Source organism: Ctenopharyngodon idella, chromosome 9 (assembly GCF_019924925.1).
Source record: "Ctenopharyngodon idella isolate HZGC_01 chromosome 9, HZGC01, whole genome shotgun sequence".
Classification (NCBI taxonomy): Eukaryota; Metazoa; Chordata; class Actinopteri; order Cypriniformes; family Xenocyprididae; genus Ctenopharyngodon; species Ctenopharyngodon idella.
The window spans coordinates 20584457-20610319 of NC_067228.1; the positions used below are offsets into that span (position 1 = coordinate 20584457).

General features: G+C 36.1%; 1 protein-coding gene across 5 annotated transcripts in view; it reads right to left on the bottom strand.

The window, feature by feature from the left end:
* The window catches only part of uggt2 (UDP-glucose glycoprotein glucosyltransferase 2), a 43103-nt gene that overhangs the window by 15669 nt on the left and 1571 nt on the right, over nt 1-25863 (bottom strand). For 4 of the 5 annotated variants that reach the window (XR_007931608.1, XM_051905658.1, XM_051905655.1 and 1 more), the window contains exons 3-33: nt 25347-25429; nt 25089-25219; nt 24767-24879; nt 24470-24647; nt 24205-24301; nt 23526-23598; nt 23292-23392; nt 22134-22233; nt 21558-21618; nt 21025-21116; nt 20721-20874; nt 20306-20425; nt 19921-20006; nt 19395-19530; nt 18999-19130; nt 18593-18757; nt 18307-18430; nt 18011-18109; nt 17589-17683; nt 16881-17090; nt 14695-14826; nt 13432-13559; nt 13235-13330; nt 12630-12732; nt 6597-6676; nt 5588-5777; nt 5063-5221; nt 4766-4851; nt 1444-1528; nt 1236-1318; nt 216-239 (exon numbers count right to left, since the gene is read on the bottom strand). Coding sequence is in view for 4 of the 5 variants with exons in the window: in XM_051905658.1 (XP_051761618.1) it covers nt 216-239; nt 1236-1318; nt 1444-1528; nt 4766-4851; nt 5063-5221; nt 5588-5777; nt 6597-6676; nt 12630-12732; nt 13235-13330; nt 13432-13559; nt 14695-14826; nt 16881-17090; nt 17589-17683; nt 18011-18109; nt 18307-18430; nt 18593-18757; nt 18999-19130; nt 19395-19530; nt 19921-20006; nt 20306-20425; nt 20721-20874; nt 21025-21116; nt 21558-21618; nt 22134-22233; nt 23292-23392; nt 23526-23598; nt 24205-24301; nt 24470-24647; nt 24767-24879; nt 25089-25219; nt 25347-25429 (3516 nt within the window). In the remaining variant the exon portion in view is untranslated. The remainder of the gene's footprint in view (nt 1-215; nt 240-1235; nt 1319-1443; nt 1529-4765; nt 4852-5062; nt 5222-5587; nt 5778-6596; nt 6677-12629; nt 12733-13234; nt 13331-13431; nt 13560-14694; nt 14827-16880; nt 17091-17588; nt 17684-18010; nt 18110-18306; nt 18431-18592; nt 18758-18998; nt 19131-19394; nt 19531-19920; nt 20007-20305; nt 20426-20720; nt 20875-21024; nt 21117-21557; nt 21619-22133; nt 22234-23291; nt 23393-23525; nt 23599-24204; nt 24302-24469; nt 24648-24766; nt 24880-25088; nt 25220-25346; nt 25430-25863) is intronic. The other variant, XM_051905659.1, reaches the window with a different exon arrangement.

Consider the following 25863-nt stretch of genomic DNA (forward strand, 5'->3'; position numbering starts at 1 on the left):
GATGTAACTGCTGAGACAAGGTGGAATTTCCAAACAACCCGGCAAACTATTTCTAAATGTGGAGAACGATATGTGTGAAAATCAAGTTGAGGAGAAACTCAATGTAAAAGATAGATCACCGCTTATAAACTGAAATTCTGCTGTGTCGCTTACTGACGCAACAAAAAGTGAGTAAGGAAAGTGAAAGAATTAAAAGTAGAGATTAAGTTCCCTACCTTTTCTCCAAAGAACTCCACACACTTCACAAAGACAGCAATGAGCAAAGGAGACAGATCATAAAAGGTCATCAACAGAGATGTCAGTTAAAATGCAAACCCCCTGCACAAATATACACTACCGTTCAAAAGTTCGGGGTCAGTATGATTTTTTTAAGCATTTAATATTTTTATTCAGCAGTGACACATTAAATTGATCAAAAGTGACAGAAAAGACATGTATAACATTGCAAAAGATTTCCATTTCAAATAAATGCTTGATATTCATCACAGAGCCCTAAATAAAATGTACCAGTTTCCACTAAAATATTAAGCAGCATAACTGTTTTCAACATTGATATTAATAAGAACAACAAATCAGCATATCAGAAGAATGATTTCTGAAGGATCATGTGACATTAAAGACTGGAGGTAAAGATGCTGAAAGTTCTTTGCATCACTTTGCTATCACAGGAATAAATTACATTTTAAAATATGTTCAAATAGAAAACAGTTATTTTAATTTGCAAAAATATTTCACAATAACTATTTTACTGTATTTTTGATCAAATAAATGCAGCCTGGTAATATGAAAACCTTAACATTTAAAAATTTTACCAACCCCAAACTTTTGAATTGTGATGGGTGTGTATTTACATAGTTACAGGCAGGCCTACCCAGGATCTGCACTTTTTTTTCTTTTTTTTTCCCCCACACTGATTATGGAAGATTCTGCAGAATGGACCTAATTAACGTGTCCATTATCAAATTAGCCAAAACATATTTACTAAAAAAAAAAAAAAAAAAAAAAAAAAAAACCACACATATGAAAGATATTTATAGACAATAAAAGAAGCTTGTTGATTCAAATTCTGTAGAAATCTGCAGCCACAGATTCTATGCAGGCCTAGCTGTACACAAAGATCTTGTAGTCTCTTTTTCTGTGAATGTGATATTTTTGTGACTTTAGAAAAACAAAGTGTTGTTCATCTGTGGATTTTAAAGATGTGATCCAAAATTTGATTCAAAAATCAGACTCACCTGGTTATTGAGTCCCAAAGGCCTTTTGATTGGGTTTCTTCACTTAAAAGATCCTCATTGAGTTTGTCAGGCTTTTTCTGGACCTAATATTTGAACAGATGTTACTTTTTCATTAGTCCCTTCAGCTGGTGTTTTATATGGAAGCAGAGTCTGTAAATGCTTGTTAATAGATTGCGAGTGAGTACTACAGTAACATCACAACACTTACTCTAACTTTGATGATCTTGCTGTGGAAGCTGTTGAGCACCACAATGACATCACCAGCATCGGCAGGAGAGTCCGTTCCATCATGCCTGAAACATACACAACACTATATAAACACAAATAAACTAGCATATATCTACACTCCCTGAAGGAAATACCAGCGCTCACAACACAGAAAATAAATCTATAAGGCTTACTTTATCCACAAAAAGTTTGAATAGAGTCCATAGGTTTTGCAGTTGAGTTGAATTAATCACAGAAAATAATGAAGATGACAAACAACAACAATGACAAGATAAATGGGAAAAAGAAGATAAACAGGACAAACAAGACAAGAAAGCGAGGAATAAATAAATAAAAATAAATATAGTAAGAACAACAACGAGGACAAGATAAACAAAACAAACATAAAAAAACAAAACAGGGACAAAATAAAAGAAAAAGATAAACAGAAGAACAAACATAAACAAGGACAAAATAAACAAAGAACAAGATGAACAAAAGAAAATGAACAAGATAAACAGAAGAACAACAAGAACAAGAATTAAAGAACAAGAACGTCAACAATAACAAGGACAAAAATATAGCTGCAAGCAGCAATTAATGAGGCCATGCGCAAAAAAGGCATGATGAGTTATGCAAGCATGAGCATCAGACCAACTGCAACAATGAGTAATGGGATTATTTTAGTCAAGAAGGCTGAAAAATTTTAAATTCAATCACATGTAATATGATTAAATTGCTTATTTTTGACCAATAGGTGACGCTGTTACCGAATTGATGCTGTGTGCTCAGTCTGAGGAGACAGAGATACATAAAAAGTTTGGTGTCAATATGGCAAAGATTCGCAGAGTTACAGCCTAAGAATCAACTCGTCACCATACCATCAAATTTGTTGGTGCATTATTTGAGAACGGTTTGGTCAATCAACAAGCTTTTATTAACTTTTTGCCGGCATGGTTTGAAGATGATCTGAGCCAGTTTTGGTGAAAATCGGACCAATGTATAGCAGGAGTTTGAAAAAGTATGTTTTTAAAGAAATTCAAAATGGCAGAAAGAAAGTTCAAACGAATATGGCATAATTGGTATCATTGTTCTTTGTATGACTATCAAGACCAGTTTCATGAAAACAGTTTAAGTTAAATCAAAAGCTATTAGCATTTCTTGAAATTTCATTATAAATTCTGACCACAAGGTGGCCAGAACCACTGTTTCCGAAACTTGAGTACCTTGAGGGCATGGTCGTGATGACACAAAACGAGTTTCATAACAATACGCTAATGTGTTCATAAAATACAGCAATTTATGACAAAATTCAAATTGACTGATGCCCATAATGGCCGATATGGGAAAATTGGGTGTCATTCAACTTTGTATGCTGCACTGAAGCAAAGCAAAAATCAAAAAATAGCAATTTTTCCTATCTCCTGACCAGTAGGTGGCACTGTGACGAAACACAGCATGTAGCATCAGGCCATACTTGTGATAACATGTACTAAGTTTGGTCTGAATATGCTACTGCGTTGCAGAGATACAGCCTTACATTTTGTCGTGCACTTCGTTGAATTTGTTCGCGTGTTATTCGTGAATGGTTTGATTTATTAAAAATCTTTTGATAACTTTTTGCCAGCATGGTCTGAAGATGACGTAAGACAATTTTGGAGAAAATCAGATGAACCGTGTAGGATACATTTGAAAAAGTAAATTTTTCAGAAAATTAAAAATAGAAACATTTTAATGTTGGAAAATGAAGTCATAGTCTGCAATCGAATCACTATTAGAATTGCTATTGAATTGCTACGTGAAGCTTTGGACAGTTGGTGGCGCTATACAGATTGAGTATCAAAATGAGTATCTGCTTTCCAAAATTGCTGTGGTTAATGTTCGGACTGTCCTTTATCCGTGTGCCAAATTTCACAACTTTTTACCAACTTTCTACGGGCTGCCATAGACTTCAAGAGTGGAAGAAGAAGACGACAACAACTAACAGATACAATAGGTGCTTACGCACCTTTGATGCTTTGCCCCTAATAAACAGATGATCAACAATGAGGACAAAATAAACAGAAGAACCGCAATAACAAGAACAACACAGAGAAGAAGAAAACAATGAACACAACAAAGATGACAACGAACAATAAGGGCAAATGTAATAAAAACCGACAAAGAAAAACAACATTAAAGAGAACAAGAGGACGAAGGAAGAGGATGAAAAGGAAGAGGGACAAGAAGAACAACAATAAGGATGAGAAAACGATGAAGATGATTAGTAGAGTAGGACACTTGAGGAATACCAATAGAGTGCTGTCTTGCAATCACTGTAATCATTCTGATTTCTCACTAATGTCTCAATTCAATACTGGAATTATTTTGAGTGTTTCTTTTGTCAAGTTCCTCCTGTCTCAGTGTGAAGTTGTGATGACGTTAAAAGCATGATAAATGTCTAGTTAAACAGGACACAGAGTGCTGTTAGCTTCAGCATCCTAAATGAAACCCTGGATCCATTAGGCTGCACTTCCTCAGAGCAGGATATCAGTGAATTACACACTGAAGGAACACTGCCTTCCCATTCATTTAGCAGTCAGCAGTGTGTGTGTGTGTGAGATACGGTTTCTCTCTCTCACCCACACTCTCTTTCTCTCTGTTGGTTTCTTTGTGTGCCAGACCCCAGAGTGTATGAATAATCGCACTAGCAGTGTGACAAATGACATTGCTTTCTAACTTTAACCTGCATGAATGGGATATAAATTTTACTGTCTCCCATAATTCTAGAAGAACAACTGTTTCCTTAAAGAACAACTAAAACATGCACAATCTGAAAAAGGAATTAAAAGTAAGGATGAGCATTTTGGAGAGGTTTATGTCTGTAGTGTGGCTGTTTCTTTTTGCCCTTTATTTTGGATATCATCTCTATTCCTGGTATAGCATATCTCTAACAAATCCAAGATGACAGGGTTGACTCCCAGGGAATGCATGTACTGATAAAATCCATAGCGTGAAAGAATTTTACATCATGTGGAAACAAGTCAGCCAAATGTACACTGCCATTCAAAAGTTTAGGGTCAAGAATTTTTTATTTATTTATTTATTTTTATAGAAATTAATACCTTTATTCAGCAAGGATGCATTAACTCGATCAAAAGTGACAGCAAAGACATTTATAAACAAAAGATTTACATTTTTCCCTCAGTTTTCCCCATTACAGGAATAAATGACAAATTTATCCTTGGCAAGTGTAAGAGACTTCTTTCAAAAAAATTAACAAATTTTACAGACACCAAACTTTTGAATGGCAGTATGTAAATCCACAAAGAGAAAACACTCACGCCTGTATTTGATAGATGTCCTCCGAGCGGCCCTCACGCAGCCTCAGGATCCATGCGCCGGGGTTGGCCTTCAACTGGAAATAGCCCTGTACAATGCAGTGGGTTAGTTTTTGCTTTAGTGTTCAGAGAAGAAATAGTCATACAGGTTTGGATTGACATGAGGGTGAGTAAATCATGAGAGAATTCTCATTTTGGGTCCATGTAACACTTACCATACTAGGAAAATTCCTTTAAGAGATTTAAAAATGAAAAATACGATACATATTTGGAAAAAGCCAAGAAGAGGGACAAACTCACTAGGTTGGCCATCACGATGGTGTCATGCATTAGAGGTTCCTGTCTCATGCCCAGTGTAAACTGAAGTCCTCGGGGAGGCTGTCCTGTGGACAGGTCAAAACAGTGGCCCTCCAACAGCAGATACTCAAGCTCATACTCTGCATTCACTACACTGCTGATCTGACAAACATAAAGTAAGAGAAGACTCATTTATTCATCAAGATCCATCATACTGACACTAAATATCTCTTTCCAGAGAGGCCTGGCTGAGCATGACAACTCAATCCGGTATAAGTAACAAATAAAGTTTGTTAGTGAAACATGAATGACAAAATACTTGGTGCATCTTTAAAAGAGATTCTGAGCAAATGCATCTATGTATTAAAAAATGCGAACATTTCAAAGCACTACTGTGGCTAGTGTGCAGTATGAAATACAAAACAAACAAACAAACAAACAAACAAACCAAAAAACACCCGATCAAGTGCACAACTCCGCTTTGGATAATATATAAATACTGAACGAACTCAGAATTAGAATTCATACCTCCTGTAGGTGGATGTTGTCTAGATCATATGGGCTCCTGACCGCCTCTACCATCCAGCTCTCTGGGGTGATCATATTAAGAGTAAGCAGAGGGGATTCTGGGATTTCAGTAAAGCGAGCCACAGGGCCAGGGGAAAGGGAGTTGTTGCCAAAGAAGGAAACATCCGGCTCCAAAACATATCGATAGAAGCTGCCAAAAAAACGAAGGAAAAGTATAAGACATCAATTGTAAAATAAACTGGTGGTCTGTTGTAATTTGTCCTTTTAAGGTGGGAATAGCTATCCTACGACAAAATATTTTCAATATACATCTAATCCTGACCTTTTTTTGGAGATTTAAATCAAGTTTGAAAATAAAAATGTTTTACATGGTACTAAAGACAGAAAAAATAAATAAAATAAAACAACAGAACAAGGAATATACATTCTGATTTTGAAGTATAGGTTAACAAATTCACACTCATTGATTATTGTTTACATTACTCCAGCCACTTCTTCCAATATTAACAACAGTTTTTTAAAATATATTTTTAGTTAAGCTTTTAGACTGCAGCATGAAGTCAATTTCTCTCATTGTTTCACATGAATTTCTATTAAATGCAGGTGTTTTAAATCGGTGCAGTTTTTACTTAAACATATTTTTTAATATTATACCCTTTTTTATACCTCGGCACTTAAAGCAATCATTCATGCAATATGTCAAATGTAGAGATCAGAGGCTATCAAGTATTAAAAAAAAATAAATGAATTTACGCTTCTAACCTGGTGCATTTGCCCCGACAGGTACTTAAGTAAAAAATGCACTGTATTGAAAACCCCACTTTTCAACCACTCTGACTTCACATTAACCATTTTAGCAATCAAATACTGTTAAAGAAAAAAACATAAAACAAAACAAAACAAGGTGATATCTTCAGAACAGCACTAGGCTGTTGTATGAATGTGTGTGTGTATGCGTGTGTCACCCAACATTCTCAGAGTTGAAGTTTAATTAAGCTTTTGCTCTCACCTCTTCAGGGGCATCTCAGATAGCTTGGCTCGACAGTTCATGAACACCTGCACTCTCATATTGACCACTTGACCAAGCACCTGCAGCACACACAGAGGAGACAGCCTGGTTATTACCCACTCACACAATCAAAAACAACAGGATTCAGGAGGGAAGGCTTAAGGTCACGCTCCACAGAACCGCATACAGATGAGCCAATTGTGCTCGTTTCTTTTTTCCCCCCATTTTATTTTTGTTCATTTATCCAAAACAAATAATCAATATAGGGAAATACAAACATTATCAATATAAAACACTTAAATAATGACAAAAATTATATTAATAATTACATTAAAGTATTAAATCACTTGAAACCAAATATTCTTATACATTTGACATGGATAAATCCTATACATTTCCTATATGAAAATAATAATAAAGCAAAAACAACCAAACAGGAAATATAAAAAAAATAAAATAAAAAAATAAAAAAATAAAAATAAAGAACACCCAGCCAACACCAAAACCAACTCACCTGCAAAACATTATTTACCCAATTCTTGCGAAATGTCTGCCCTAAATCACTTAATAGTGACTGTCTTTATTTTATTCTGCTAAACAAAATCTGATCGTATAGGAGATATATACTCAATTCAATCTTTCCATAGTACTGAAAACAACTGAGACTTAAGTCTTAAAGCATAGGTTAGCTTCTCCATTGTAAAAATATCATGTACTCCACCCAGACATCTAGAGTAGGCAAAGTTGGTTGCAACCACTTTCTTGTAATTGCTTTCTTAATTGCTATGGTTAGTGAACAGGTATTTGTTTGGAAAATCACTGGTAATCAAACCCAGGTATATCACCTCAAAACTGAAAGGAATTTGAATCTTAAGAGTAATTTCAAGACATTTGTGTATCTTGTACCAATATTGTTTAATAGAAATACAGCTCCAGAAAATGTGGAAATGGTTTGCCTTGTCAACCCCACACTTTCGCCAACAACTGGATCTATATGACTGATGCTTGATCTGAGCAGGTGTGGAAAAAAACCTAGCAACACCCTTCCACTCAAACTCTCACCAGAACAGAGAATGTGTAGTTTTCCATTGTGACTCGCATACTCTTTCCCACCCCGCTCCCATCTCTCCTTTATGTATAATGTGTCTACCATCTTAGCCTGTTGTAGCTCACTATACAACTTTGAGATCACATTTTTACAGACATCTAATTGATAGGCTAGAAGAAAAACTTTTAATAACCTATGTTCTACTTTCCTTGATATATCTCCTATAGCATGCTCTACATAGTGCCGCAATTGGAGATACCTATAAAAGTCTTGTTTCTCTAGCCCATGATTTCCTTTAAGCATATGAAAGCTCTGAAGTTTCCCTTTATTCATAAATGTCCAATAGGCAGTTAAGCCTTTAGTTGTCCATCTTTTAAACCTATTATCTGTTTTGTTAGGAACAAACTCAGTGTCATAGGCACACCAGCGCAGCAATATCATGGAATCTTTCAAATTACATAATTTCACTACTTTCTTCCAAATGTTTAGGGATACATTTAACCAAGGGTTATCTATAGTTAATAATATATTTATCAGTTCAACATCTCCCAATGCTGCCTGAACTGGGACATCTTGAGATATAACACTTTCTTTCCATCTAGATTGATATACTGGATTACATAAACACACCAAAGATTTAATCTGGTCAGCATAATAATAATCACGAAAACAAGGCAGTGCCATTCCCCCCTTTTCCCTTCGATAGCTGAAGTGTTTTAAATCTAATTCTGTGTTTCCTCCCTTTCCAGATAAATCTTGAAAATAATTTATCCCATTCTAAGAAATGCTGTATTGGTATAAATAAATATAATAGTCTCGGTACAACAGTCATCTTGACTGATTCGACCTTTGAGCTCATGCTTAGAAAGGGGATAAGAGTCCATCTTGATATGTCACCTTTAATTTTTGCAACTAGAGGAGCAACATTAACTTGAAATAATGGTGATAAATCTTTTGATAAGATTACTCCCAGATATTTCATTGAAACCGATTCCCAATTGAGACAAAAATTCCTCATAATGGATCCAGGTGGCTTATAATTAAACGTGAGAACCTGGGTTTTCTGTATATTCACCTTATAACCTGAAAATGATCCATATGTCTCAAGAAGTGACATCAATTCTGGAAAAGACTGGGTTGGTTGCTTTAGGTAAACTAAAATATCATCTGCAAAGGCAGCTACCTTGTGCACTCCTGTCCATATTTCTATACCTATAATTTTGTCATTTTGCCTAATCCACTGGTTAAGGGGCTCTATAAATAGGGCAAATAGAATAGGGTTAATTGGGCAGCCCTGACGTGTTCCTCGTCCTAGAGTAAACTGGTTAGAAAGATCACCATTCACTTAATTCTCGCTAATAGTTTATCATATAATGTTTGAATAACTTTAATAATAGATTTGTGAAACCCAAATCGATTCATAACCATAAAAAGATACTTCCACCTAACAGAATCGAATGCCTTTTCAGCATCCAATCCTACTAACAAAGCTTCAACATTGTGCTTGGTTATATGGCTCATAATATGTAAAGAACGCCTAATATCATCTTGAATTTGTCTTTGCCTAACAAACCCAGTCTGATCTAAATGAATCAGTTCCGGAATAATTGTATCTAACCTTCTAGTCAGAATAGATGTAAATAGTTTGTAATCAACATTTAAGACGCTTATAGGTCTGAAATTTTCGCACTCAGTTTTATCTCTACCTTCCTTTGGTATAAGCGAAATTATTGCTTCCCTCCAAGAGGGGGGGGACCATCCCACCTTTTAATATCCAATTGAATGTGGCAAGTAACATAGGGGTCAATGATTCTCTAAGGGATTTATACCACTCAGAAATGAGACCGTCGGGGCCTGGTGCCTTGTTTACTTTCAACCTCGTAATAGCGATATTCAATTCCTCAACAGTTATTTCAGATAACAGTCTCTTATTGTTTTCTGCAGAGACTGTAGGTAAATTCAAAGAATCAAGAATTTTTGTCCCCTGAGAATCTGCACCTGTTTGTTTCTGGGAGTACAGATTTTTGTAAAATATCTCAATTTTTAAGAATTTAATCCGAGCCATATTCAATTTTTTTGGTAATAGGATTGCAAATCTTGTAGATCAAATTATCCGCCTGTTGTTTACATAATCTATAAGCCAAGAGTTTAGTAGATTTGCCACCCACTTCATAATATTTCTGCTTAGTAAATATAAACTTTTTCTGTATTTCTTGCATGTACAAATCATTAATTTCTTCCTGTGTCTTTTTAATCTCTTTTTTCACCTTGGAGTCCAAATTCCTCATGTGTTGTCTCTGTAACTCCTCTAGATGTTGCTGTAATTTACTAAGTCTCTCCTGCCTAATCTTTTTGAGTAATGAAGTGGTCACAATAATTTTCCCCCTCATCACAGCTTTACAGGCATCCCAGAGCATAGGTGGCGAAACCTCCCCATTATCGTTATTTTCCAAGTACATGTTAATTTCTGTCTTCATCTGTTCTTTAAGTTTATTTAAAATACTAGAGTTTAATCTCCAAAGCGTAGTCCTTGCTTTTCACGTTAAAAGTCAAATAGACAGGACTATGATCAGAGAGATCTATCTTGCAGCACTTGACCCTGTTCCTGTCTTTACTAAAAATAAAGAAATAGTCAATTCTAGAATAAACCGAATGAGGTGAAGAAAAATGGGTATAAATACGACTAGAAGGATTAAGATCTCTCCACACATCCATGACTCCTAGCTCTTTCATAACCATATTAATTTTCTTACTTATAGGCTTGGATTAAATTGAACCACTCCTAGAAGAATCCAATCTAGGATTCAACCTAACATTAAAGTCTCCTTCACAAATTGTAATACCCTGTGAATTAGTAGCCATTAAATCAAATATATGTTTATAAAAAGACCAATCTGACCCTAGAGGAGCATATACATTGAGAAGAGTAACCAAGGAGCCCTCTACATTTCCTGTTATCATAACATATCTACCCTCTTTGTCTGTGATAGTAGATAAATGTTCATAGTTTATTTGTTTTGATATTAGTATTGCCACTCCTCTCTTGTGGCCAGATTTATAAGATGATGAAAAAACATGTTTAAAGCCTGACCTATTCAGTTTACTGTGTTCTACCTGTGAAAGATGTGTCTCTTGTAAGAAAGCAATCTGGGCTTTATCTTTTTTAAGTTTTGAAAAATTTTTGCTTCTTTTAATTGGATTGAGCACCCCATTCACATTAAAAGATATCACCTTAATATTACTTAACATCTTTTCCCATTAACGCACAACTTAACCTGCATCTATATGGAGCTAGGATTATGACAGTACTATTTGAATTTGAATTGTGTAATTTAATAAAATTGAATATTATGTAGCACTTTACATAGTTCTGAATTTGATTTTTTAAAACTTGAATATTAAACATTTGAAATTGAACACAACTGAAAATGTTTTCATTCCAGAATTTTATAGACATGTATTTTCAAACAGCAGATTTTTCATTCTGAAATTTTAGACTGCAAGTATCCAGTTTTTAAAAATACAGCTTCAAGTTTTCAAGATGAAGGAGAAATTCAGAACATCAAATTCAATATTGTAAATTCAAAGTGCAGAAATTCAGATCGTACAGAAAGTAGGTCAGAGGCCATCCGCAGGGTAGAGTAGAGGGTCTCAGAAAAGTCGAACGGAGCATTTCGGCCAATTACAGAGCTGCAGTTGTTTTTCTGAGGCGAGTCTGTGCTTAAACATTTATTAGCTGTATTTATATGTTAGGTTGGCTTTTTCAGCACTTGAAACATTTGCCTAAGTTTCTCTATTGTTTGTTTTAAAATATATTTGGTGTGAAAGTGATTAGCATGCTACTGTGTCTACACAGGACGAGAGCGACGTGACAATAAGCCCACTGATTATAATCAGTAATATAATGTCTACACTGGATGCAGGCGCCATGTCTATGCCGGACGCGACAGCGCTGCGTCACAACAGCGTCACAACAGAAATAATGCGTCAGAAATAATGGGAATTCGTTTGCTGTTGGGGATTTGACTTGTTGTGTCGGGCCGTGTCGCATTCAGTGTAGACAATTTCACTGATTATAATCAATGGGTTCTTGCCGCTCTATTGACTAGTACAGACGCGCACTGTGTGAACATGAATAAATGGCTTACAATAATGTGTATTGAGCGGAAATTAATGGTATAATGCGTGGGCGCATGAACCATTGTATGTGGGTAGGGCAAGACCCATCCAGTTTATAAGACCAATGATGTTGGGCCCGCTCACTTTTACAGTCTCTAATTCAGCGCGTCTGTTCACTTTTCAGAGCGCCGTCAGTCAAAACCATTCTACTTGAGAAATGCCCTAATAAATATAGTCAACAAACATGTAAATAAGTATAAATAAATTATCAAACTGTGTGTGCGCGCGATTCGTTCCTCAGCTTCTTCTAATCTGTCATTGATTTTTTGGATGTCCTCTTTTAATTTCTTTCAGCTGATCTGAATTGTCTCTCCTAAAAATCACGCAACTCTTGGAGGATCACAGCCAGGCTGACGGTCTCTTCGAATTCGCCGGCGCCTCCCTGCTTCAGTACAGTATCATCCGGGTAGACATTTAATGGCGACTCAGCAGTTTGGCCCCGTGCTTCTTCTCTCTCTAATTTTTCGGATTGCAATTGTTTCTTTTGTTTTATATATATATAATCATTTATATATATATAATCAATTATACAGTCAATTAATGGATAATGGTTTTAAAAATAATTTTACAGTAATTCCAAGGACAGATTTCCATTTTCATGCCAGGAACTAATAATTGGAATTAACAGATTTCAACAATCAACCAAACAACTTTGCAATTTAAAAGAGTCTCAATGGGAGAATAATATTTCTGAGACATCAAGTGCCATTACTCAAAATCAAAAGCACACAGTCTCTCAGCTGAATCACAGCACACACATGCCTGAGGAACAATAAGCTCTTAGATGTGATCAAAGTTGTACGTACAGCCAATAAAGGAGCCAGCTTCTGTGCATCCCTGGTGAGAGGATCCACAATGGCTACCACGTCATAGAACACCTCATCTTCACGCTGTGCCAGTTGAAGAACGCTGTTGAAAGACACATCTGGTCAGCTTGATACATTGGTAGTTAAAGTAAGTGTTGCATTAATGAGAAAAACTGAAGTAGAGGTTTAGCAACTGATATTGCAAATGGACTACTTCAGTGTCGCAAGTAGGTGTGAATAGCATAAATAATGACAAGAGGTTGATCATAGCCATGGCAACCCAGTTAGGTGGCGGGGGTGGGATGTTTGGATATGCAGCTGACTCATACTTTTATTGAGTTGTCTGACCAATTTGGACACACAACTTGCTATTTAATTTCAGACCCATTCCAAAAAAAAAAAAAAAAAAATCAACTCAAAGGCATGATAGCAGATACCACCATTACGGAGATACTTTTACAGCTTATATATGCAATGTGTTATTTTCTATGGTTTGCAGTCATAAAAGCAGCAAGAGGGTCTGGGGTAAGGTATCATTTGCTTTTCAAAATGTAGAAACAGCTGAAACACTGTAAAGAAAATCTTTAGCTTTAGCAGTACTGCACCTGTGTTTATCCTTCAGAAATTTGATGTCTTTTCTGGCCTCTCCTTTAGGTGATGCAGAGAGGAGAGCGTCTACTTTCATGATTAGATCACTGGCCCTGTGAAGAGAAATAACATGTTTCGGTTTTCCTCTCACAAACAAATAATTTTACATCTACAGACATATTGGCTTAGGAAGACAAACAAAAGCAGGGCATACTTTTGGGAATTCAAGTTCATCTGCTTAATCTTGGATTTAATCTTTTCTGCTGAACTTTGCAGCGTGATCTTCTCTAGCAGATGAAAATCTTCCACACTGAACTCTTCTTCATCCAAAAGGCCCAGGATCTAGTGAAGACGTTAACCACATTGTTAGTTACAATTGTAAGTTCAGGGAACATCACAGGCCGTGGCTCCAAAGTGTCAGTTCATGCGCGCTTACCACCTCAAACTTCTACACCCAGAACCCACATAAACGCCCCATACCCAAATGAGAGAGACAGTCATTTATATGCATGCCAAAGGAAAACCATTTTTAAAGCTAATCAAAGCAAGGCTGACTGCCAGATTGTCGTTCTGGCTTTTAATACCAATGTGTTTTCACCCTGAAAGTACTCTTGATTTTTTAACACACGATATGAATGTTAACCAGTGTTCCATTACTTGCTAATTTTGTTTCGCATCTTTTCATTTTTCATTTGGCTAGCAGACCATTTCATTTTTCAGAGCAAAACTGTTACATTTACCCTTTTGCAGTTTTAAGCCAATTAAGCTCCAGCTAAAAGAAATTAATTATAAATACTATTATATTATATTACATTATTATATAAAATTATTATATATAAAACACTACTGTAATATTATATTGTTTTATATAAAAATATTAATAAAAGTGACAATGAACATTTACATATTTATTCAATGATTTTGTAGCGGATATAAAAAATGTAAAATACTACATTTACTATCTTATGAAACCAAAGGAAAAAAAAAAAAAAAAAAGGAGTAGAAATTATGCAACCATAGCTCTTTCAAGATGAGAATAAATTCTGCAGATCACTTTAGTGTGTTGGAGAATGATGGGACGTGTCACTGCTGTTTCAGGCTGCGGCCCGTTTTGTGCTTGTCTGTCAACATAGACTCTGCTGAGAAAGCACAGCAATATGACAGTTCGGCGGTTCCATGTGACCTGTGACCCCTGCAGCAGAGGTTGCTGAGTGGACACTGGTGAATTACCGCCATGCTTCATCTCTCTCCTCCTCTCCTCACAGGTTAGGACAGGCCAAGCAAACGGCTTAATACTGAGTCAACAAAACGAGCGGCCCTATGTGAGGGACCAACTGGTGAGACCTTAGAGTTCAGACTATTTATCATCCAGATCAGCAGTCTGTACCGTACGTCATTAGGCTATAAATGATTTCATAACTCCTATGGAAATTTTCTTGAGGAGTCTAAAGGAGGAGGGGGTGTTTGTAAATCTCACCCTGCCGTTGCTGACCACAGCTCCTTGTCCAGCTTTCAGCTTCAGAACTTCCTTACAGTACTTCTGCTGGCTGTGCAGGAAGTGCACCTCCATCGTGTTGAACTTCTTCTCAAAGGCATCATGGTCCATACCCTACAGGAGATCAAACACACATTTAACACTTAAATACCTCGAAAAGGTGACACATTCATTAATGCGGAAAAAGGTATAATTTTCAGGAGCCATTACTCCAGTCTGAAAGATTATGAAGGATCATGTGACACTGGAGTAATGGCTCCTGGAAAAAAAAATGCTATATTTGTATAATATATATATATATATATATATATATATATATATATATATATATATATATATATATATATATATATATATATATATATATATATATATAGCAGAGGGAGGGAGAGAGAGAGAGAGAGAGAGAGACTCTTCATTGTCACAGAATAAGGAATAAATATTTTCCTGAATTAATTCACACTAACGATACACTGTAAAGGGTCGAATCTTGTGCGACCTTGGGCTTGGACCGGTTTGAACTAAGTGTAGTAAAAAATGTGGAAAGAACAAATCGATCGGCTCATTAGTTTGTTTTTTGATTACACTGCAATGAGAAAGTAGTCAATCAATCAGTTATTGACAACTAAAGGGGGCACATTTGTGCAAGTGCAGTAATTAGAGTATTTTGAGAGGAGTATTAAATTGGCTAGACCAATGAAAAATGTGTTGCCATTGGAGACCGTGTAGCACTAATCAATCATTAAACATTTTCATTTATCAGACTTGTAATGAAAAAATGGCTTCAGTGCCGATAACAAATCTCGGGTGTATGAGCTGCGTGGAGTCATATTATTAGTGTTTCCAACATTTGGCCCTTATGAAAAGGAAGGAAATGCTAATATCAGCATAACACCTTTCCCTTCCATCCAATAATAGAGCCATTACAGGTCTCAGGCACAAGCTCTCAGGGAACCAAAAAAACTCTCTCTCCAACCATTTTCAACTAATAAAACTCAGGAATAGTGGGTTGGATGGAACACTTTCTCTTATCTTATACGTTACAATGGAAATAAATAGAGGGAACTGGAGGGAGAAAGACAGAAAGAAACAAAAAAAGCTCTCCTTGTGCCTGACAGACAAATCAATCTTTCCGAGAATTGCAATACTCTGTCAGTAAGACCCTAGATTCCAGTTGTGGTTATATACAAGGTATAGGGCAGCCATTCCCAGAAATTGTCTGTAAATCTGAGAAAATTACATGTGGTTGAGTGGTTTCCATTGGATGTGGCGATGGGGTGAAGACACAATGGAAAAGAAGAAAGGCCTTGCTTGTGTCATTTTACCTTGGTGATGACAGGAAGAAACAATAAATGTAGTATTTGATGTCAGGTGCTTTAATAGAGACAAGGGTTCTAGATGGTAGTGGGTAGACTGCAAGTGGTATGACACAAGCTACTATATGGTAAGAAAATGCTTTAAAGGAAAGCAATAAGCCACAAGAGGCAGTGCATTACTATAATTTTTTTAATAATTAAAGGGACCAGAAGCTTTATTTCAAAGAGTTTTATATTATAACTATGGTGCACCATATCAGCATCATATTGGTTAATGCATGATATTTGGGAGTATTTTTATTTTATTTTATCAGTATCGATAGATATTGAATATATATATCTGTTGATATTGGATGTTTAATTGTCTATGCACATTACCCTTGTTTTTACATTCTTGTTCGCCATTTTTCTAGCAAGAACCGGCAACACAAATGAGTTAGGGCTCATGCTGCTTTCCCCTACATATAGAAGAGAGAAACATCTCTGATGCACGTTAATATTTCAATAACAACTAGTCGTTCAGTTCGATTTCATACACACTGCGTAGAATTTTTGTAAATGCAGTTGTCACTACCTGCATTTTTCGGGTGTTCGGTTGTAGAATGCAGTTGTTACTCTCGTAAATGACTGAATTGTGTGTGTACAGAACAGGATTAAGCACTAAAATGTGAACTGACAACAGAATTGTCAATTGTCTGCCAACTGAACTCAAAGTATAAAATAAATTAACAGGAAAAAGAAAAAAAAGACAGACAGGCTAGAAAAGAACAGGTTTGTTAAGATAAATCCAACTCAAAGCGCTCTACACATAATTCCCCATTACCCACACACAGTATTTCACACTCCACTGACCTGTTTAAGTAAGTGTTTAATCTTGGTGCCTTGTTTGAGGAGCTCAACATTTTCTTCTTTGAGGAGTTTTAGGGTGAAGTCGAGCGTGTTCTTGCTGCTTTGGGTGAGGAGAGAAGCCCAGACGGCTTGGTACAGAGCGCTGTTGTCCTCCGTGGGCTTTCCACTAGGGTTATTGATCACCCCGATACGACAGCTGGAGCTGCTGGATTTCTGTGGATCAGAGACTCTTGAAAAGGAGATGACAGAAAACCAGTGACATTAACTATGTCATTCTGAATGTTGTGAATGATCTGGGTCTGATTACTTAATGAAATTAATCATCATACACAGATTTTGGGAGTAAGACTTATTAACATTGTTAATGTTACTTGTATGTTAAACAGTTATTCAGCTATATAAAACATAAGAACATATTTGTGAACTCAAAGAATGATTTGAGAGATTACCTAGATTAATATCTGGGTTGTGATACAATAACAGTAATTTGTAAAATGTATAGTTATTCAAAAATGTGATTACATATGTAAGAAAATATATAAAAAATTGAGCCATTACCACTGGATTTTGTTCATTAACCAACACCACAAGAATGCTTTCAAAGATTAATCGCTGTCAGATTAATTACTAAGATGCACGTGTGCCTCTGCTCTCTGAAGATGCGATTCCTGTGGATACATCTAATTGGAAATAAAAACTGCAGTAGTTCACCATATGCTTCAAGGCGTTCCGGAGCAACTGCCTCCCAGAGGGCTGTTCAATATCTGCTACAATCCACACGGTCACTCCATGCAACACCTCCTCCTCTATGAGAGAAAACAATGTTTCTTAAGAATAATGCTTTTTAGGAAAGTTTGGATAGTTTTTGAGCTAAAAAGTCTACTTGTATAAGGTGTGTTACATTATTGAAAGTACCATTATTAAATCAACATGCAATGTTAATTATACTAGCAGTACTGGCAGTGCATTGTCAAACACTTCACTGCTGGCTGCTAGTATGCTACTTTATAAAATAGAGCAATCTGAATAAAAAATCCATTATAAAATAAAAACAAAAACACATTATAAACTATAAAATCGCCTCATCAAAAAAAAAAAAAAAAAAATTAGATATGACAAAAGACATGACTCACCATCTCTGGTGAAATACTTCATTCTCTTAGAGACAACTGCAGTTTTATCTCTGGAGTCCAAGTATGAGAATATAGTTGTGTCATCCCAGTCATCGGCAACTATTTGTTTAATGATAACCGAAATGATTAAGGCAGTTAATAAGGAACATTGAGAAGATATTGTTAATGATATGTTGATAGTGATGTGACAATGTTATTGTGATGAAGATTGCAGTGTGATTGTGACAGTGATGATGGTGAGGTGACTATGAATAATATTGGCACTGGTGTGGGTCAAGTGATCATTAAAGGGCCACCTGGTGAGGCAGTGAAATCCAGATATCGTCTCTCAGAGTTCAGAATCAGAGGATTTATACGGGGAACTACATTGGCCTGCTCCATCAGGAAGTCCACCACATCGACACTCTCAGTGAGTTGACCCTGTATATGACAGGAATCTCCTTAGAATTTGCTAACCAACCAGATTACAGACACGTGCACAACACGTTAAGAGCCTTCACTGTCTTTGTGCCAGATTTGAAAACAATTAACTTAAAGAAAAGCAGTAAAAGTAATAGTTGGCAAGCAAAAATGATACCGCACCATAAAGACAGATCTTTGGAAGAAGTTGGTAGTTTCCATGATTCTCTGCAGCAGAACCGTCTCCAGCTCTTCTGGGTCCATCTCCTCACTACTGAGTGGAACACCATTGAACAAACCCACTGGTAGGGCGCCTAATCCACTCTTCCTGTAAAACGCTCCTCCGGCCTGAAAAAACACATAATTGTTCATAAAGACACTGACATCTATATGTCCATGTTTGCCTAGAAATCTTCAATAAGCAGCAGTTTATATTTACCAATGCTATGACACATGCAATGTGCACTGAAATTATTTTGTATATAATTCTCTGCAAATTAAACTGGGACATTTTAACAGAAAAAGTACCTACTGCAGTTTTACCTGGCATCTTTGTAATAGAGCACATAACACTACGTAGTAGCATTACCTTTCTGTTGTCATCATAGTTTGAATCCACTCCGAGAATTCTGGCAGCATTTGCTTTTGGAAATTTCTTTTTCAAATATGCAGTTATTGTATCCACAGAAAGAGTCTCCCCGACTTCCACCCTGTTATATATCTGCATGTGACAAAAAAAACTCACTAGTATATAATCATTTAGTCTCATAAGGAGAGGAGTCTAAAGTCTCTGGATATTCTTTCTTTCAGTCCATAAAACGTACATTTTGAACAAAAAACCTGTGCATTATAACTGAATATATCTGTTATAGTACATAATATGGACCAAGCTTTCAAATATGACACTTAATGTGAAGGAGAACCCTAAAGTAACATTTAAGTCATTTTAATTTAAAAAAGTCACAGCAAACACAAAGATACTCACTGACACCATGGACGTGAAAGCCTGTGTTTCGTCATACTCCTCTGAGATATAGTTTAACAGCCTAAAGAGAGCAACACCTGCATCCAAATATCCATCAACTTTATCATCTGCACTGACAACCAGTACAAACCCAATCCTAAGAGACACAGAAACATAAATGCCTATCAAATCTGACATAAAATCTCAACTACAATCAGCAATGAACAGTACCAAAGGGCTCATGATAATATAGTAAAGTTTGTTTGCTGAATGTTAAGTAGGGATAATGTCTGCTGCTTATTACAGTTACTTACCAAATAGATAAGTAAAAATGGACATAAAATATTGATTTGAGTTGAAATTATATTTGATAAGTAAGAAACCATAAAGTGATATGAAACTATCACAGCTATATAAAGAATTGCCTGTGACCATGCACCATTATACAGTTCATTATATCAGAATCACATATTTCAGAGTCATGTAATAAAAAAAAATATTAAGGCTCAGGTAAAATGTATTAAATGCTATTATTGAGTACACATACCTGAGGGGAATGTTATGTTTGTAAAAGAGTTCTGCTAATTTGACCAGCTCAATGCTCTCTTCTTGTGTTGGGTCAAGAAACAATACCTGCAAACAGTAAAGAAAAACATTTTCAATCTTTCAAACGATCACAAAACAATAACTTTTTTTTCTTAGCTTTTATTCTAAATACAATTTAATTAACATTATTTACTATGATAATCTGATCAATTACTCTATCTACACATCAGAAAGCTCACAAATTGGAATCAGAATGAACAAATTCACAAAAAACAGGTCTGCCGCAGTCCTAAAAAAGGGGGAAATCAGGTGATAAACATCCCTGCATAAAGCTGTGCAGCTAGATTAACTCGGACTATAATTAACTCACAGGCAATTTAACTCACCAGGTTAAAGAAGTTACGGCGTATTTGTCGAATAACACCAGGAAATGTTGCTCTGAGGAGCTCCTGGACACTTGAGGGCCAGTGACGATACATGGAGTCCTTCTCAATATCATTAACCCACTAGAAACCAGACAACAACAGGCATTTGTTAAATTGTGAAAGTCTTCATGTGAACAATAAACGCTTATTTTTTCAGCAGCTTGGGTTCCACAAGTATTTTTCAACTATTTTCTGCATTAGAAAAAAAGTAAACAAACCAACCAAGATGAATTAAAACATTTGATTCGAAGTTGAATTTTTTTTATATTGATTTTTACTTCTAAAACCAATTTCACTATATAGACCTCGAGTACCATTTACTTCCAAAACTCAATTGTTAAGCTCTACAACTACACTCAAATAATTAGCGTCTCACCATAATGGATGAGTGGCGGATGTCCAGAGCGTAGCTGTCTTCTATAGTGGTTGATGTTGGTATATGCAGGAACTTACTAATGCTGCTTCCTCTGATGCCAAGGTTATGAAGACCTTCGAGGATCTTAGCCTCACCTCTGAGAATGTCCAGGATGCTACAGAGCAATTGAGAATAAACAAATGTACAATATGTGATTAACACACATAAAACATGTTGGGGAACGTTAGTGGTGCCAATTACACACTACAACTTTGAACAGCACACAGAAACCAGTTGGTAGAAGAATTATGTACTGGGATGATACCTGAAAGGGTTATGAATGTCCAGGTCAACATGTATTCCATTTATGAAAAGACTGGCATCTCCAGGATGGATCCCCATTGACTCACTCAGCCTCTGCAAGGTAAATATCAGGTCAGATGAAGACAGCTATACCATGACCTTGAATTAAGTGGGCTTTAGTGACATTTAGCTTTTATCCAAAGCAGCTTCCTGTTTACACATCACAGGTTCAGTCCCTCCGAAGTAACCTGGGGTTGGGTGTATTGATCAAGGGTCATGGCTCGCTTCTAATGGGGCTTGAATCAGCAAGCCTTACCCATTAAGCTACACCACCACTTTATGGACTTTATTTTCAGTTTTTTATTATGGACATATGATATGCGGAAACATTCCTAAATTTTTTATAATGGATTTATCATCTGAGAGACTCAAGACACTCCTGAGTGTGGACTATTTTTCTAAAAATCAATCAGAAAATTTGGGGTCCATTTGGCTGCGCTTGAAACTTTTTTCTTTTACAGTGCTCATCAGAAAAGTTGTTCAAAAAAACCTTACCTTTTGATTATCTTCTATTTCTTTTTTCATGTTGTGGTTTACGGCCACTCTTGTCAGTGATCTGTGGGGACAGTAAAACATGTACAGTGAGTATCAGCTCTAGCCAACATCCCAGAACAGTCATAAAAACCCATTTTAATCTCAGAAAACCTGTTCTCTTTTAGATGCCATATCGGCTATGCTGACAAACAGTAAACCACAGTAAGTCTGACTCAGCAAATTCTGAACACTGCACATAAAGCTGTCTAGAGCAGCAGTGAAGGAAAGTCACAGTCACACATTAAAAATGACCTACACATAATGCATATGCATGCATTCTGTGCCGTTACACATGCAAAACAGCATAGTGGAATATTCTACAACAATAACTGTTACAGATACTACTAGATGTAAGCATTGTCAAAAATGATTTAAAAACAATGTTAAATTATTGGACTCATTAAAGATGACCCCTTTAGAATGCAACCATTTGTTAAAATATATTTTCTTTCCTCTTTCTGAGTTCTGATGGAGGGTATTGCAACAAAGGTAATGGTTTCTGCCTAGGATTCTCTCAGAGACACCAAGAGTTTTTACCTCGCTCTGCTGGGGAAATTTTGGCTAAGGTCTTGCATCAATTTGAGAGAATCAAACTTTGGCACAGTCATGATCCGAGAAGCTGCCTGGAAACTGAGGTCTATTGGAAAGACAGAAAAGGCATTTTAAAATCTTTTTTTAAAGAAGACAATAATTCATAAATAATGTCTGCAATGTAAGATTTAGTTAAAACTGTTTATAATTAAAATATAAATCTAAATAGTTGACTTAAACATAGTTATGATTTACTTACACTAATTTTTTTGAAGAATCTAAAGTTGTTCTCTTCTATGCAATTACACTGAATGGGGACAGGAGCTTTTGAGCTTCACAATGCAAAGGCATCATACAAATATCACAAAAGCAGTCCATATGACATATCGAATTGTAAGTCATGCCCCAAAAAAAGTCTGCCCTAACTCTCCTTCATGCATTCATGTAAAAGCAGCGATTCTTGATTTCAAAATCTGATATTATCATTGAATAATTAATAATAATTGAGCTCCATTATTAAAATTAATTACAATTGTAATTATTACAATAATTAAGATCCATTGTTACGGCATTCTTTTTGTGTTACAAGAGAAAAAGATCATCATACAGGTTTTACATCATGATGAGTACAGTGTCAATTTTTATTTTTGGGTGAGACAATTAAGAAACTGTTTGATGAGTGAAAATATTAGGAATGTGGTTGCCATGCAGCATCATTTTTAAACTAGCCTAAAGAGTCTGGGGAAAAAAAAAAAAAAGAAATCACCGGATATTACAATTCCACTCCAAAGGTATTACAAAATCAACCGACCGTTTCAATAGCCACCATGGAGAGCTCTTCACGTCAAGTAAAATAAATTGCTTCATTTATCCATCAGCACAAAACTAATACGGCTCTTATTTAGCCATTTTTGCTGGACATCTCACAGTGCAAAACTGAACTTGGCTGTGGACAAGAGCATCTGTTCAGAAGTCTGAACAGGAGTAGGACAGATCGCTGCAGCAAGCAAAGGGTACAAACTGCAACCTTTCTACTGCTTCCCAATTCATCAAGTGGACAGTTCTCTCCAGGAACCATGTGGATCGGTTTAATCTCACTGGGTGACGCAGCACACAGTTTAGAACACTGTAAGAGAGTGCCATCAATAACAGAAGCCAGCCCACCTTGGAGCTCCCACACTTTGAGAGGAGTCATGTCATTGGTGCTCTCCAGTAGATGCTTCCTCAGCTCTCCAAGTTCCTCTTGAAGCTCTGGGTGAGACTTTCTGGAGGTGAAGGAGGACACTGTTCACATAATGTGCACTACAGCACTTACCAAAAGTACCATGGTACTTTTTTGTGAATAAGCACAATGCAATGCAATATTCATTTTGATCTTTGTCTAGATATAGTGCTTACTTCAATTTCCCAAACAGAAATCCTTGGACTTCTTCATTTTCATCTTCATTATCGGAGGTGACTGATTTGGATTCTACAAAGAAATGCAATTTATTTGTTTCAATATTTTTAGCTATTTTTGTTTTTAGCTAACTACTTTTTTCAAATAAGTAGCTGCACTACCTAAACGTTTGGGGTCGGAATCATTTTTCAATGTTTTTGAGAGAAGTTTCTTATGTTCACCGTGGCTGTATTTATTTGATAAAATCAAAAATCATTCTAATATGCTGATTTGATGCTCAAGAAACATTTCTTATTATTATCAATGTTGAAAACAGTTGTGCTGCTTAATATTTCGAGGAAACTGTGATAGATTTTTTTCAAGATCTTTTGATGAATAGAAAGTTCAAAAGAAGGGCATGTGAAATATAAATATTTTGTAACAATGAAAAAGTTTTTACTGTCACTTTTGATTAATGTATCCTTGCTGGGTAAAATTAAATTAATTTCTTCCAAAACAATTCTTACTGACCCCAAACTTTTGAGCTGTAGTGTAGTTTCCTAACACTGGCTGACTAACATAGGCTGTTTCCTAACACTGACTATTGTTATTATAATAAAACTGTTACTGAGTTCTGTAATTTATTACCTTAATCTATCCATTCTGTTAAACAAAACGCAATTTGACATTGCACAATACCTTTAACCTGCGTGTCATCAACGGCTTTGTACTCAGTGCTTTTAATTGCCAGTTCAACACCATATCCAGACAGCAGCATCCTTTCATTTTTCGGCTCCTGTGGTGAAAAATCAGTTTGTGGGGCAACAAATATTATTAATATGTTAAATGGCACAGACTTCAATAAATTCATATGTATGATATAGTTTACAGTATATAAAATCAAGATAAAGTTTTCAGTTGCACAGCTGACAAATACAAGCGAAACTACAGTGCTAATACTCACAGACACAAAGTGTCGTAACACATAGATGAGTTTGCCCTCCTGTGCCCGCTCTGACAGAACCTTATGAAAAGTGTTGAACTCCTTGGTGCCAATTTCAGCATAAAGAACAGCTACAGGCAGGTCTGTCCCATTGACTCCTGGGTATTGGTGGTCAGACTTGTATAGGTAAGGTCTTGGCCTACATAGCACACACAAAAGTGTGTAAAAAAGAAATGTTATGAGAAACCAATTGGTTTTGCTATGAAACCTAAATTATCACCAAATATCTGAATACAATATATTGTTGGTTAATGTTACCTGCCTGCTGCTGTCTTCAAGAGCTTCTTCATATCCTTGGTGCTGCAGGCTTTTTGACCATGGACAACTGTGAAAGCAGAGCAGCCATCCGGAGGAGGTTCATCACTTGCTATCTATAGAATAAAAAGAAAGAGTTAACAATACTGTCTATGGTGTAAAGCACATATTGATGGTCATTTCAAAATAATGCACTAAAATTAAAATGAAAAGAAATAAAAAACTTTTACGCATTTTGGTGGTGGTTGTTCAGACAGAAGTGTCAAGCAGTTGTATTTGTCTAAAATCATTATTATAATATACAGAAGAAAAAAAAACAACTCACTTGTTGGAAAGCATGTACAGCTGGTGAGTAAGTCCTGAGAGACAGAGACAGCTTCAGCAGGTTGACCTGAAGATCCGTCAAAAATTGTCCAGCTTTCTTGATGATCAGGTTATAATACGACCGGACAGACTCTAAAGACAGGAAAGAAAATATCTGCAAGGTTCAAATCCACGTGTAGATCAAGAAAACACCATCATGCATACCAACCACTCAGTGAATTATAAATCATTGCAGAGAAAATGAAATGTCAGTCATTACCTCCGTTTTTGTAAACAGTTAACTCCTTCACAGTATCGACAAATTGCCAGAACTTCTCGTCACCATCCTCTCGGATGAATTCGCTGCACAAAATTAGTTTACAAAACAACTAAGACACAAGACAAGCATGAAACACAATAATGCATACTAAAAGTAAATAAAAGTTTTGTGATAAAGAGATCATTTTAAGAGAAAAATAATATTAAAGTCACCATGAAATCAAATTTGACAGTGGAATGTTTCAGCATTTATTATAAATGATTTATCCATGCACATCATTTAGTTTAAATTCATGAGCCCTCGTATTCTTTAATCACAATAAATTCTTCTCCCTATTGCAACAACATTTTTTCTCTTCTCTGATGATGTGTTTGCTGGCGAGAGTGCGAGACAACCTGTCACTCACATGAGATCACAGCAATAGCAAACCACAACCACCCATCATCCAACAATCCTATCAATTCCCAATGGACAAGATCAAGTCCTGCCCTATGTTTTTTCTTATTCGTTTCGCACG